Source organism: Tympanuchus pallidicinctus, unplaced genomic scaffold (assembly GCF_026119805.1).
Source record: "Tympanuchus pallidicinctus isolate F22 unplaced genomic scaffold, pur_lepc_1.0 scaffold14, whole genome shotgun sequence".
Classification (NCBI taxonomy): Eukaryota; Metazoa; Chordata; class Aves; order Galliformes; family Phasianidae; genus Tympanuchus; species Tympanuchus pallidicinctus.
Window position 1 is genome coordinate 17,034,731 of NW_026294659.1, and position 14,644 is coordinate 17,049,374.

The 14,644-nt window shown below is 40.9% G+C and overlaps 1 protein-coding gene across 2 annotated transcripts in view; it reads left to right on the forward strand.

Moving 5' to 3' along the window:
- SCAF4 (SR-related CTD associated factor 4) overlaps positions 1–14,263 on the forward strand; it is a 45,696-nt gene extending 31,433 nt beyond the window's left edge. For both annotated transcript variants that reach the window (XM_052674058.1, XM_052674059.1), the window contains 4 exons: positions 5,026–5,188; positions 5,313–5,393; positions 5,494–5,682; positions 13,124–14,263. In XM_052674058.1, the coding sequence (XP_052530018.1) occupies positions 5,026–5,188; positions 5,313–5,393; positions 5,494–5,682; positions 13,124–13,965 (1,275 nt within the window). In that variant the 3' untranslated portion in view covers positions 13,966–14,263. The remainder of the gene's footprint in view (positions 1–5,025; positions 5,189–5,312; positions 5,394–5,493; positions 5,683–13,123) is intronic.
- The last annotated feature ends 381 nt before the right edge of the window (positions 14,264–14,644 follow it).

A 14,644-nucleotide genomic window follows, 5' to 3' on the forward strand; every position in this document is an offset into this window, starting at 1 on the left:
TTTCCTTACTACTGATTTAACTCAGCTACAGATCTAAAATAGCATATTGCTGTAGTATTTGTTCATATTGTGTATGCTCTCTTTGAACAGCCCTTAGGATCTCCATGTGAAAAATTTTACATTCTGCCTTTGTTGTTACAGTGATTCTTAAATCAAAATTAATATTCATTTGTAAAAAGAACGCTGTTCTTACCACTAGTTTAAGTAGTAACAATTATTCCCGTAAGTGCTTTGCAATCTATTTCTTTTAGCTTTACTTACTGACAGAAGAGTGTTGCTAGTTTTGTAATAGTAGCTTACTTCCTGTCACTGTTAAGATGGTAGTGTACTTTTTTCCAAATGGGAGGAAGTTAGAATAAAACTACTTTAAATCTTGAGAAATGTCATGGACTATAACATGGCAGACACTCAGAGAAGACCAAGAACTCATGTTGTTGAAAATGTGTATAATTTATCAGTTTACTTGATTTGAGAACATAGTATGTTGAGTTCTGTGTTCATTTTGACACAGAATTTCTTAAATGCTCCAAACATTCTTAGCAAATAAATGCATTAGTTAAATCTTGTTTTTCAGAAAGATTTAATAGCCATTAGCTGTAATTGGCTTTAATTAGAATTAACTGTATCAGATATTACTGTTTTGGTTTTTTTTTTGTACTTTTATTTCCCTTAAACCTATGCTGAAAAAGGAAGTGTAAAAAAAAAAAGTCAACCAGTTCTAGAATATAAGTGCGTCAAGGCAGTTCATCTACATATCACAGGCTTCAGTGTTCTTTACTATGGCAAAGGTGCTTGCACCTTTACAAATTCAGGCTAGGATTGAAGAACTGTGTTTGGCCTTCACCTCTGGATTTGCTTTGATTTCAGGCTGTATTATACTGTAAAAATCATTGGTCTTTTCTGGCACACCATAAAATCAGTTTATTAGTTTGTAAACAGCTTCAAAAACTTACTACTTAAGTTCAGCTGTGATGATAGTCGTGGTGTTAGTGGTAAAAGTAACATGTTTAGGACTTCAAGATGTGAGGAGGCTTTTAAGAATGTTGGTTAGCTGCTGTTTCTGGAAATGCACATCAGCACAGTGATACCCACATGCTCAATTGGTCTGTTAGGTTGCACTCTTTTTAGCAGGAAAAGCACCCAGTCCACCTTTGTTCCTCTGATCAGAAAAGCAGATTTTGATACCTTTGTTATGTCAGAACAGGTTTGATGCATTGTCTTATTTTGGGCTGTGGTAACAAAGAGTAGGGCTGCCTGACAGATATGCCCAAACAATTAGACTGCACGATTCCCACACGTTGTCCTCCCATTTCTCACTTCTTAATCCTCTTTTTTTGTTATAGTCATCCCTCTTTTTCTCTGTTCCAGGCTTGCAAGTACTGTAGGCTAATTGATTGTCCGTGTTGGTCCCTGGTCTACATGTTATAGATGCAGATCTGCAACTTGATGCCATTACCTAATACTAAATCCTTTATGCTACTCAAGGAAATTGTTCCTTATGCAACACTGGCCTTGCCAAAAAGCCTGTTCTCTCTAAGATAGTTCTTTCTGATTGTGAAGCATGGTTGTTATTTATGAAGTACCCTGCTAACCAGCTGTCATGTCCAGCCATTCCTTATGGTACTGTTTGTAACTTTTGCCAGCTTCTCATGCTGTTATCTGTTGTGTCCAGCAGCTTCTCGTGCTATCCAGTAGTATCTTACATCCTGGACATTGAGCTCATCTTGAGGCTAGAGCCTGGTTAGCAGCTCTGTGCTCTGTCTGCAGCCCTAACATTGTCCCACTAAATAGTTGAGATCTGAAGGAACTTCATTACTCTTTTCTCTGCTAGAACCTAAATAGGCCTCCTGTGCGTGGGCTGTGCACGTAGAAGCCCTGCTCCACTGGGTGTTGCCTGTGAGTGGTGTGGCTGCCTGCAGACTGGCTTCCTGCTGTCAATATAAGTGAAACCCATTAATGTACATAGTAGTAAGGTGCTTAAAACCTGTGATATCTTTTACAAGTGCTAGCCTCCATAGGTAAGTGTAGTTCTTTGGCCTGATAGCCCACACAGCACTCTTTGGCTACAATATCCTGGGTTGTTGGATAGATGGAATTTTGTTGTGTTGTGCTGTGCCACTGGCATGAGCCCTTTTCTTGCCTGTAGATTCAGATCTCTGAGGTGTTGCTGAACCTGGTCCCACTCCTGAGTAATCCACCTCAGTGATCAGCTCTGAGGGTAGGTCCTTGTTTATTTTTAAGTCAGATTGCAGCGTTGAAGGTGAGTTCTACTCTCAATAGCCAAGAGAGAGACTTGTGTTAGTTAATAGCACTTGTGATGCCAGTTGTGTTACACATACAATTACGAGTTTTACTGGTGTTCCATTTTCTTAGCAAAGCTTCTGATACCCTACCAAAACTGTCACTCTGTTACAGTGAAGAATGGCTCAGACTTTGCTAGGGCGATAAACTGAAGTTTACTGTGATTGCCCTTACTGTGAGTTTCCCAGTCCAGCCCAGAATCCATTTTCTTTGCTTAATGAGAAACCACAATCCAAAATGTCCGTACATCCCTTATTTCCTGGTACGCTACCAAGTACCACATACTTTCCCTCCCTACAACGAGATGGATTTTGGTCAGCTCCTCCATTGTATATCCTTTACATAGAAACTGGCAGGCTGCTCCTTGCCGGTCTTCCCAATGGAGATACAGGTGCTCTTAAACAGATATTTGTCTTGGAGCATGGATGCAGACCATGCTGGGCCAGTGATTTTCCTTCAATTCTCAGTCTGAGAGGTATGTTTTAAAAAACAGTGGTGTCTGGACACAAACTAAACCCTGAGACATGTTTGTTGAGATGCAGCACAATTTGTGTTACTGCTACTAGGGCTCAGTTACTCCAGTTTCTAATGCTGCTAATAAAATATCGTGTTTTCCCCCCAGTGTTTATCTCCCCACAAGTAAAAGGTCTCCTCTGCAAAATTTGTCTTACTCTTTTTTTTTTGTTTCCTCCTGTCTAGTGGCTACTGTTATGAAATTGTTCACCAGCCCTTGTCTGTGTTTATTAGCCATTGGTTCCATCTCTTCAACAGAGAAACTTTAAGTTAGATACTCACATGCTCAGTGATGTTTGTGCACAATTTTTTACTGCCTTTTTGCCATTTTAGGTAGAATGATGTCTTAGGGTAAATTTTTTGAGGGGGAGGGGAACAAGTAGAGCAGTTAAGCTTTGGTAATTAGGTGTGAATATCCTCACGTATCTACCTAAAGGATTTTCCTTTGATGTTACTTCTGTTCTCATTCAGTCGCAGTTTTACTGTTCATTACCTTTCTGAAGCCATTCATACAGTTTTCTCAGTTCTTCACTGTGTAAGGGCTGGCAGCACTTAACCTATTCCCCGTTTTACCTTTGCCTTGCTCAATTCCTTCAGTTAAGTGCATACATTATATAAACACATTTGTGCAATCAGCAGTTCTATTGCAGGGTCTATACATTTTTTTCAAGCTTTTTTTCTCTGCAGGAGCACCTGCAAACAAACAAAAGGACCTACCAGCACTTAAGTCATTCTGGTTTTGGAGTACATCTTGTAAACCTTTAACAGCGATTGAATGCAAGCACCTCCAGGATTACTCAGTACTAGTGTTCATCTGTGCAGTATCAGCCCTATGGTGGGATTCCTGGGTTGAGCTTGCCTACCTATTCAGTGCTGGCCTTGAATGGTCCTGGTGCCTAGAAGTTTATGGTTTTCTGTGCTGTTTGGCCGTTGTTCACCTGACACTCTGTAAAGCACCTGCACAGTCCGGCCAACTGTCCCACATGGGACCACCTGTAACTTTTGTCAACCTCTCAAGTTTTTTTTCTGACTCTTTTTCTCCTGTCCGTGTCTCAATGTCTCCATGTGCAGTGGTGCCTCAGATCCTGTTTGTTTAGCTTAACCTCAGGCCAGGGCTAAAATTAATGTTATTGTAAAACAAAGATAAATAATTAAATTATTATTAAAAATTAAAGAATTAAAAAGAAATAAAAAGTGACACTTCTATATTATAGCCTAATAATCAGTGAATTTGAGTCTCATAATTAGTTGATTTAATAATTCTAATAATAATTCTCATAATTCTAATAATTTGATTTAATAATTCTAATAGTAAAAATTGTAACGTGCCTCAGCTCCCTGACACTTCCCATGAGCGAAGAAGTTGGAACAAAAGTTTGAAGTGCTGTTGGTTACCTGGCAACTTTAAGCATCTTTTCAGGTTTAAGACCATTTTACTTAGTTCACTTTAATGCCACTTTGTTCAGTTCTAAGAATAAAATAAAATAGGCTTTCCCTTTACACCATAGATAGTAAGGTAGGGTGGGCCTTTGTGTAGTAGTTCTGAAGTTTGATGCAGGCAGGTTAGTTATGGTCACTGGACTACACAGCTCTCCTTCACTTCAGTAGTCAAATTTTAAATACAAAACATATTTTGATTTTTCCTTTTGATTTCTAAACACTTGCTGTAGCTTTTATAGTAAATTAGTAATTATGAGTCTAGTAACCAGTTTAATTTAACACAGTTTTCATTCAGAAACAGCTTGATACCTACCAGAATTTAAAAATAAAGACTAAGGAAAGAAAATTCACTCTAGTATGCAAATTCAGGTAGCAAAATGGAAAAAACTAAATAAAAAGAGAAGGCTTTTAATTGGTTCACATTCGTGGTTTAACAGTGCTTTGTGCCAGATGGTAAAATGAATTTCTGCTAGTGCCTGACAAGTGAATGGGACATTCAGCTAGTGTGTAAAGTGTATATTTAGATGACTTGTCATCATGCAGTAATAACGATTTAGCACAGGGAATTTATTTTTTTTTTAAGAACAGAGGCAAATGAGGTCAGTGTTGATACTTTGAGTTGTAAGTTCAGCTGCTGTTACTTAATCCACCTTGCTGGGTAATTTGAGATGGCTTAAATTGTTGAACAGGTTAAACATGGCAGAGAGTCTTTGTCTAAACAAGGAGTAACGCATTTAGTCTCGAGGTAACACACTTCTTTTTTTCCCTTAGGTTCCACCACATCCATCAGGTCCTCCTGTGGTTGGTGCACTCCAGCCACCTGCTTTCACAGCGCCTCTAGGAATTCCTCCTCCTGGATTTGCTCCTGGAGTGCCACCACCACCACCACCTCCGTTTTTACGACCTGGTTTCAACCCAATGCATTTGCCTCCAGGTACATTCATAGGGATATGCAGTATTTCTTTTAACCATATACCAAATAATAGTATTTGGCATATCAACAGCACGGCTACGTGTTGGTAGATGATGTGTAGCCTTAATGCATACGTTTCTTATAGGCTTTCTTCCTCCTGGACCACCACCACCTATAACTCCTCCAGTATCTGTTCCTCACACTCCAGCAGTAAACATCCCAAACTGTAAGTGCTTAAATTCTGAGCAAGCAATGATAGAAGGAAGCTACCATGCAAGCAGAAAAGCTGACTTATTTTTTTAATATGTCACTGCGTTCTTCCTTAGCTACAGCAGCTGGAGTGAATGAAGACACTACAAAAGATGCATCTGTAGGAAATCCCATCCCAACAGTGGTTTCTGGATCCAGAGGAAATGCTGAAACTACTGATAGTTCCAAAATATACGCGACCGTTCCACCTCCTGTAGCACCTACTAATGTACCTGCTCCTGTCACCCAAGCTATTCCGCTTCTTGGTAAGTTCATTTTGTGTATATTCTTCTGTTCTATTGTTCTCTGAATTTATAGTTTAATTCTGATTTTGCTGCTGTCTCAGTTAATGGTGAAGTAGAGCAGATTTCTTAAAACTGTTGAAATTTATGTCCTCTTCGGCTTTTAAATATTTTTAAATATTTGATTTTACAAGAAGCAGTAAAACTTCATTAGTCAACATTTGTTTTATAAACAAACAAAAAAGCCATAACGTTTAACTTAGAAATAGAGGATAGAATGCCATGTTGCCTCCTTTAACAAATGGAGGTTTTTACAACATACAAAACTTAAACATTTGTATGGCATTTGAGCTGAGTTTTAGACTCAACTATTTCATGTATCGAGGTTACTAGAAGTTTATCTTTACAGCAGAACAGTATTTTTTAGTGTATTTTTTAAAGTCTATGAAAGTATGGTGTGCTTTTTATGTATGGAATGAATGATTTTAATAAAATGGTTAAAAAAAAAAACAACAAAGAACAAGTTTTATTCAGTCCTGTAGTTCTGTAGACTTCAAAACCTTCTTCCAAGTTGTTACCTTAGAAGTGTCCCTTCATGTATCACTGTCAAGAATACATACACTCAGAAAACATTTCCTACTGAGGTTGTTATACTTCTGGTATTTTAGATCTCTAACAAAGTGCCTGACAAGTGAATGGGACATACAGTTTTAAGTATTTTTCTGTCCAGAAATATGCAGTGCATACTGCAAAACAGCAAAAAAAAAAAAAAATTGTCTCCCTGGGTGCTTAACTGCTCTTAGACATTTGAAGACTACATTTTCCAGTTGTTGGAATGCTTCATTTTTGGATGCTTCATGTTAGAAACTCCAAATGAGAGCTTTTGAAAGGGATTTTTCAAAATCTGAAGTGCCTGTTCTCTCTGAAAATCACTCTTTTAAAAAGTGAATATCTCAAACCAGTAGCTGAATATTTATGGAGTACAGAAAGGTGTTGTTTAAGAAATAAAAATACATAAATATCTTCCCCTCTTAATGACCAAAATAAATTTTTAGCAGTTGTAATACAGCATTACCAATAAACTTCAGTTATTGTTGAAGTTTTGCAGTGTCTTTGTACAACATAACTGGAACTTCTTATCCAAGCCAATGTCTGCGGTTTGCTGTATCTCTGTACACAGAGCAAAAATATTTTATGAAGAAGATTGGAGTGAAGTAAATGAATTACTCCATTACTCAGGTGGTAGCTTTTTTATTCTTATAAACTCAAGGAAGCTGAATTTGATAAATCTGAAACTGAAGAATTTGGCTTTATTTCTGCTAGCTGTTTACTGAGTAGTCGAGGTGGATAAAGCTATTCATGGGGTCGGAGTGACTGCTCAACAGTCGGACTCATCAACAGGCAGATAGAAACTCCTCTTTTTCTGAGATTGTCTGACTTACAAAGTAGACTCAAGATAATAGTTAAGAGATCTGTGTTTCTTTAAGTAAATGCATTTTTGTGTTAATGAGCGTCGTATTTTAAGAAGTTAGAGAATCAAGGAGCTAGGTGAAGGAATTCCATCTTGACGTTTTGGAGTTAAGGGGAGCTAGTCACCATCGCATACATGATACAAGAAAATTAGTTTCAGTCTTTTTTGAGTCTTTTCAGTAAGTTAACACCAATGAAACACTTGTGTTAAAACCACCTCAATTCACATCATAACGGAGCGTAACTCTGCATGTGGGAGTCCAGTCTCCCTGTGAGCTAGAAGCAAACAGTGGCAGAGGTGATGCTTACTGCTCTGCATGCTGACCAGATCGCAAAGTGTCCCTTGAGCCTTGAGCTCCCCGTCGTCTGAATTCAAGAGCTGGCCAGGCTGCATCGTCGTTCCTTCCTTTTCGCTCTGCGTCGGGTTTCGCTCCTAGGGAAATCAAAGCCTGGGAAATGGAGTGTGCTGAGGGTTCACCATGTGTACGGCTGTGAGATGCAATCTACGTGTGCATCCCAGTCCCAGAGCCCAGGACTGGCAGGCCTGACAGTTATGTGTAGCTGTAGTGTGCAGTCTTGTGCAGTCCAGAAGCAAATGACCTGGACAAAGTAAGTGGGCAGGTACAGCATCACCCTCAGTAAGTCTTGGGGAAAGTGCAGGAGAGGGAGTCATGCTTCAAACTAATCAAACCTGTGTTTGCAAGCATATGGCTTAGCAATTTGAATATACGACTGATCGTGTGACTAGTTGCTCACAGAGTCCTCTTAAACTGCTAACTGCTCCTTACCATGCCCATGATGGGGCTCTCCAAGCTGAGACAAAGAAGGTGGAAGAAAGATTTGCTTGACAGCATCATGAAGTATGTCATGAGGACTGCTTGGGGAAGTAGGGGTAAAGGGGCTTGAGTAGTTTAACAAGAAGAATGAAGAGATGGTCTTCGAATATTTGGGCAGGATAGAAGAACTTACCGCAGCAAAGCTGAATTCGAGGAATGAAGATTGCTTTGAAGAGACTCTCAAATTTAAATTCAGTAACCTTGCTTGAGAATACTTTACTAGACTGTACAAATACAGAGACTCTTTTCTAATTTTTGTAACTCCAGAATGAAGCTTATCTATCTGTTTGGTTTTCATATGGAAGATATGTCACAAAGTCATTCCAAATCGATGATTGTAAGATTTCATATGCTTTCTTAGTATTGTAAGTTACATTCTGTTTCACCTCCACTAATTTCATTTGTGCCTCCAATGTAATTCTTTCATCACTTCTGACAAAGACGTGTTTGTGCTTCAGTGAGGTGATCTTTTGTGGACATTGGTGTTTTTGTTTTTGGTTTTTTTTGTGTTTATTTCTTAAAACAAACGAACACAAAAAAAAGACCTTCGGGTTGTTTTGATTTAGTTGTATCCTTGATCATATTCACTGTTGTTACAGCTTCTTGTTCTTGATTGGAACAAGATTATCCAGATTGTTACTGGCTTTGTGAGTGTGTCCTCATGTGTCACTTTTAAAATGATCTGGCAAGGAGATATTTTTAGACTCCTTTTACATGTACATTCTGCAGAAGGTGACAGCCTGATATCATTTCTGATTTGCCAACTTGTTCTTCCTGTTGAGCAAATGCTGTAATATGGATCAGTAATAAATTGCTGTTTCAGATGCTGTGTTTCAAATACTCAGATTGTGATCTGTTATCTTGATTAAACACATCATGTTGCAGTTGGTAGGTTTTTGTCTAATGCTCTCTTTCCCAAAATTTCTATAATGATAATTACATATTATCAAAAAATAATATACCATAGTTTTCAGTGAGCTTGGTATTGATTTCCTGTTAATGCACACTGAATACAGTTCTTTGCTCCCTCGCTGTTTTGCTGCCCAGTAACCACATGGTCTTTTTGTAGTCTGCATTAAATGATAAAGGACAGTGTATCGTCTTCTCTGAGCTCATCTGAATATTATCTCTTACAAAGTGTGTGTGGGGACTTGAGGAGGTAGAAGCATTTTCCCAGTACAGGTTATGAACAACGGTAAACCCGATGTTTCCAAATTTCTTGTTTGCCCATTTTAAAAGCATAACACTGCATGCTTGCTAATTATATATATGAATGTTGCATTTCTAATACTACTGAATGGGAATTCAGAGGTAAGGGAGCACGTCAACTCTCAAGCACCGTTCGTGGAATTCATTTTTGCCTTGATGACCCTTTGTCCTGGATGACTGTGGTATTTATGTTGTATAAAATGGGAATGGTAGAAATCCTAACATTGGTAACCAACACTATACACATACATAGCTGGGCTCTTGCTTCCTTCTTAAAGCATCTTAAGTGAACAGGGGCAAGTTCCTGTTGGCTTCAGTGATGGGCACTGATTGCTGAAAAACGTTGGCATCTATAGGAAGCTGTTTAGGGTGTGAAGCAATATTAAGACTTGTATATTTAGGCTTCTTTATGTTCTTGACCTGCTCTTAAAGCGTTCTTCATGAAACATCAGGAAAAGACACAAGACTCAAAACATTGTGTTTGGTACTTCTAAGAATTCCCTGATAGTATGCGATGTTTCGTTTTAACATCCTGCATTGCCTACTGGAGTATGGTGGGAGAATTAATGTGGCAAGCAGAACTGCGGAGTGTAAGCATCAGCCTCATCCTGAAACCCTTGGTTTGATGATCTGCTGGATTCCTAAGCTTTTGACTTCGTGTTCTCGTGTACTTTTATCCAACTTGACAGAGTTGTATATGAAGCAAGGTGTTAAATGCAGAAAATGTCACTTGCTTTCCTGTAACAACACATATGAGAAGCAATTTAACAATTGTGAGATACTGTCATCTTACGGAGCAGAGTTCAATTTAAAGAAAGAAAAAAAAGCCACACTACTAATGAGACGCTGCACTCCTTTCCCATGCTAGCATTTTAACACTGGTAATTATCACAAGGGAATGTGTCCAGCCAGAAGAGAAGATGATCAGGATTACAGTGCCACAGCAATCTGGCTTTTTACCTGATTGTCAATACAATAAGGACTCCTACTGTGAGCTCTGTGGATAGAAACACTCCTTCAGGACAGGGGTAGCATTTGGGCTGTTCTTCATGAGTAAAGTGAAAGCAGGACAATCTTGATGCTGGTTGGCTGCTCTTGCATTTGTGGCATCTGTGAGAACATTCAGGTGGTTGGAGATGGGGTTGTTTTTGTAGGAGTTCTTCACATTAAAGGCTTTTCAAGTGCTCATGGCCTTTCCTTATGCATTGCTGGTAAAATATGCATTACTGGTAAAAGTCACAAAAAAGAAAAAAAACCAACATGTGAGAGCAATCTGTATTTTTACACATTTGAACAGAATTAGCATTTAGGTATAAGGTCTGAAGATGAAGTATGCCAGCATTAAAAGCCATGTCTTGTAACAAGAGCCATGGTTGAGGCAGCTTAAGCAAAGGAGGCAGCCAGTAAAAGGGATGGCTGAGGGATGGTCAAATCCATAAGCAAGAAGACCAGGCTGCCTACAGAAAGGCTTGCAAACGTGAGCTCGTAAATGAAACAGAGGCTGGGGCAGATAAATTCCATCACTCGTTTGCACACGTATGAGATGGTCATTGAATAACTTAATTGCTTCTCTGAGAGCTGCTGCATTTCTCTTCAGGTTTGATAAACTATTTACATTTTGCATACCCTCCTTATGTAAAGCAACAAAAGACTGAATTTTCTCAGGCCTTGCACCTGATCTGTGCCGCTCATTTTACTGAACATTTTCAGTTAACTTGGGGGTATTTCTGGACAGCTTTTTTTGAGTAAATTTTTAATTAGTGCCTAATTTGCACAAGTAGAAACTAACAGTGCTTTATGCAGTATACTCCAGCCTGGAAAGGTGAGGGGGTTTATTGAAAACAAAAAGCGTTCGGCTGCATGAATGATGCAGTCCGGATTGAAGGAGAAGGACTTTTTGGATACATTGTGCTGCTTCCATGCATTGTTCTTCTGTGTAGAAATTTGGCCAGGAGATTGAAATGGCAGGTATTGTTTAATTGAAAAAGCTTGTCTCACTTGCCTCATGCATCATAGCCCTCACTTCATCTGCTGCTGTAGAGCAGAAACATGCCTATTATCTTCTTCAGCCCGTTAAATCTTAGTTCTTTCTTTCTGCCTTATTTTTAAAATTCTGTGGTAGAATTTACTTAAAAACATCCCCAAATCTCAAAACTCAGCAAAATAAGTTTCTTGGAAGGCACCATTAGCCATGTGTCTGTCTTGCCAGATGTGTGGGACTCAGTCTAGGAGGAGCTCAGACAAGACGGCAGGTTGCCTTAGTTTTAAACTGAGGGGGAAGGGGCTGCTTATCTTGAAAAGTAAAAAAAAAAAACCTCAGAAAAAAAAGCAAGCTGTTGCTGGTGGATCATTGCTTTCAAAGAGTGTCGTCTTTCAAGCCGGGTCTTAAAAGTGGCTGCTTGGAGGGGAAGGTAAGGTGGCACCACGGACTGGAAGAACGTGCATCCCTTTGCTCCCTGAGGTTTACTCACCAGTGACACGTAGTTTCCTTCTGTCACGAGTGTGAAATGCATGAAAAGGTTTCTCTTCAGACACGTCCTTAGTGTGAGAAGTGGTGTGGTGGCAGGGCACTAGTTCTGCAGAAAGCTCAGGCTTAGCTGGGCTGCAGATGCTAAATAAATCAGCTGTGATGTCTGACTGGAAGGTGGGATGTCTGCACACGTCTGCTCTGTTGTGCACAAGATGCAGTTTTCAGTGTGACACTGCCAAGTATTTAATTTCAATGTTAATCTAGGTGGCTGGTTGGCATTTCAGTTTTGCCCAAGGCAGTAGTTACAAACTTGCATGGAAGCTGCATTCTTGCATTTCGTTTTTATTAATGTGTGGGGAAATAAAACCATTTTCATTTTGGGTTTTACTTTAAAAATGTCTGTATAGATACGCTCTCTCAGGTATGCAGGTAAATTCCTTGTGAGCAGAAATGCCTGGGGCTGATGGATCCAGTGTGAAAGACAGAGGGCATGAGCCAGTAGTGTGGGTTGAACGCAGAGGACTTGCACGATGAGCTGCACACTTAATGGTGCAAAGCACCCATCTGCCCCTCATACTCCTCAGCTTTTGGCCACAGCTCCTTGAGTTGGTTTCAGCTGCCTTTGAGAGGTTCCTCGTTTTCCTCTTAGGAAGATCATGCTGAAACCAAGACTCCAGTACTCCTGAAGGAGAATGAAAAATGGAGAATAGTTGACACTGGACACATGCTATGATTCTATCCCAATCTGGTGCTAGTGGGGGGCAGCCCTGCCCACAGCAGCGGGTTGGAATGGCATCATCTTTGCCATCCCTTCCCACCCAAGCATTCAGTGATTCTGCAGAAGATAGAAAACTGTTGGGAAAAAAAAAAATCCAGAAACTGTCTGTTGCATTTCCTTTTAGTTTTATGTTGCAAAACCAAACTTGTGTTACCGATTTTCTTGGGAAGGGTAGATGGAACTGCACAGCTCCCAGCTCCTTGCCCAGCAGTGCTCTGACTTTAGCTCCCCATCGCTTACTGCTGCCTGCTGCCTTTTCTGCGCTTGGAAGTCTTGTTGATAACCCAGCTGAAATTTCAGGTATTTTAGCCAGGAATGCCTCAATGGTGCTTATCACAGAGGAGAAGGGTTCTAGAGCTAGCTGAGGTAGCACAAGCCTGTAATGCGGAAGCCTGCGAAGCATAACACATGAGGGAGGCTAACCAAAGCAAGGCACGGAGTTGGAGTTGAGGCACTCAGACCTGCAGACGGTGCAGCCGTGAGGAGAAGCAAATAGCTGCTGTCTCAACAGTCATTATTTGTAGCACAAAAGAAACTTCTGCTGAAGGACAGAGCTCTCTGGACAGCGTGCAAACCGTCATGAGACACGTTGCGGCCGGCTCTCCCACGCCATTTCTGTGTTACTCATTTCATGAGACTTTCTGAATGTTTTTAAAACGACGTTACTTTATTCTAACTTACGCTTCTGTTTCTTTGCTTCAGGCACCCAAGGAGTCGCGCCGCCCCCTCCGGCCCCCGTTGTTGGCTTGCAGACTCCATCCACCGGCCTCCTGGGTGCCCGGCCGGGCTTGATACCGCTGCAGCGACCTCCAGGAATGCCACCGCCCCCTATGCAGCGGTTCCCCATGATGCCGCCGCGACACATGCCGCCACACATGATGCACAGAGGGCCCCCACCGGGCCCGGGGGGCTTCGGGATGCCTCCTCCCCATGGAATGAAAACCCCCTTCCCTCCTCCGGGCCACTTTGTGAGGCCTGGCGGGATGCCGGGAAGCGGAGGGCCCAGCGGACCCGAGGAGAACAGAGACGGGAGGCAGTTCAGGAACGACAGGCAGACGTTCACGCCTAACAGAGACCAGGAGAGGTTCGGAAGGAGATCTTTTGGCAATCGGGTAGAAAACGACCGCGAGCGCTACGGCAACCGCAGCGACGACCGAGATCACGAGCGGCTTGGTAATCGTGACAGGAGAGAATGGGGGAGAAGGAGCCCCGAGCGCGATAGGCACAGGGACATGGAGGACAGAAACAGACGGTCCAGTGGACATCGAGACAGAGAGAGAGATTCTAGAGATAGGGAGTCTCGCAGAGACAAGGATGAAAACCGAGGAAAGGAAAAACCCGAGGTGACAGACAGGGCAGATGGTGACAAAAACCACGAATCTCATAGCGGCAAAATGGAAGACGCAGACGTTGTTTCAGAACTTCCTAAAGGAGAGTCTGAACCCTCAGGCATAAAGCCTGAGGATGAGTTGACATCTGAGGCTACCTCATCCGTGGAACAAGCTGAAAAGGATCTGAGCGCGGTGGCGGAGGCTCCTCGCTAGGGACTGGAACCTCTCAGCCGAGGACAGGGACATTTGTTGGAGTGTAGAGCTTTAGAGTTGTACAGTCTGCTGTATTATACTTGCTTCTGCTTCTATCAGCCCCTCGGTAGTTGGCGGGGAATTGTAAGCAATTTGATTGCTTCCCTTCTATTTAAAATAGCCACAACGTAACACAAAAATACTGAAGATATGATTAAAATATTACCCATTTTTGCTGTAACTTTTTTAAAGTTTTGACTTTAAAAAGTTTACAAATCAGAAGTAGAAGTGCTTTCTATTTTTTTTTTTTTTTTTTTTTTTAATTTAAGAAAAGGTAACGGTGAAAGCTCCTCAAAACAATAGGGATGTGTTTTTAATAAACTCTATTTTCGTAACAAACCTTAACGTGTGCTATTCTTCCTACACTGCACTGAAGTGGAGAAGGATCGTTCGACATCTTTTAAGTTTGAACTGCTGACGCTGTACGGGAGTCTAAATTAGACTGTGCTGTTTCTATTTGTTAAAAGGAATCCATCTGTTTGTGTAGCTGTTCACGGAAGCCAATTTTTATTTGTAATAGTCACCTTGAGTTTTAGCTTGCTGCATTTTAATGATCTACCTGACCGTGGGAGGTAAAGGTTGGTTTGGAAATGTGAATTGCGGGGCTATTTGCAGTGTTCCGTTCGGTGTTTGCAATGCG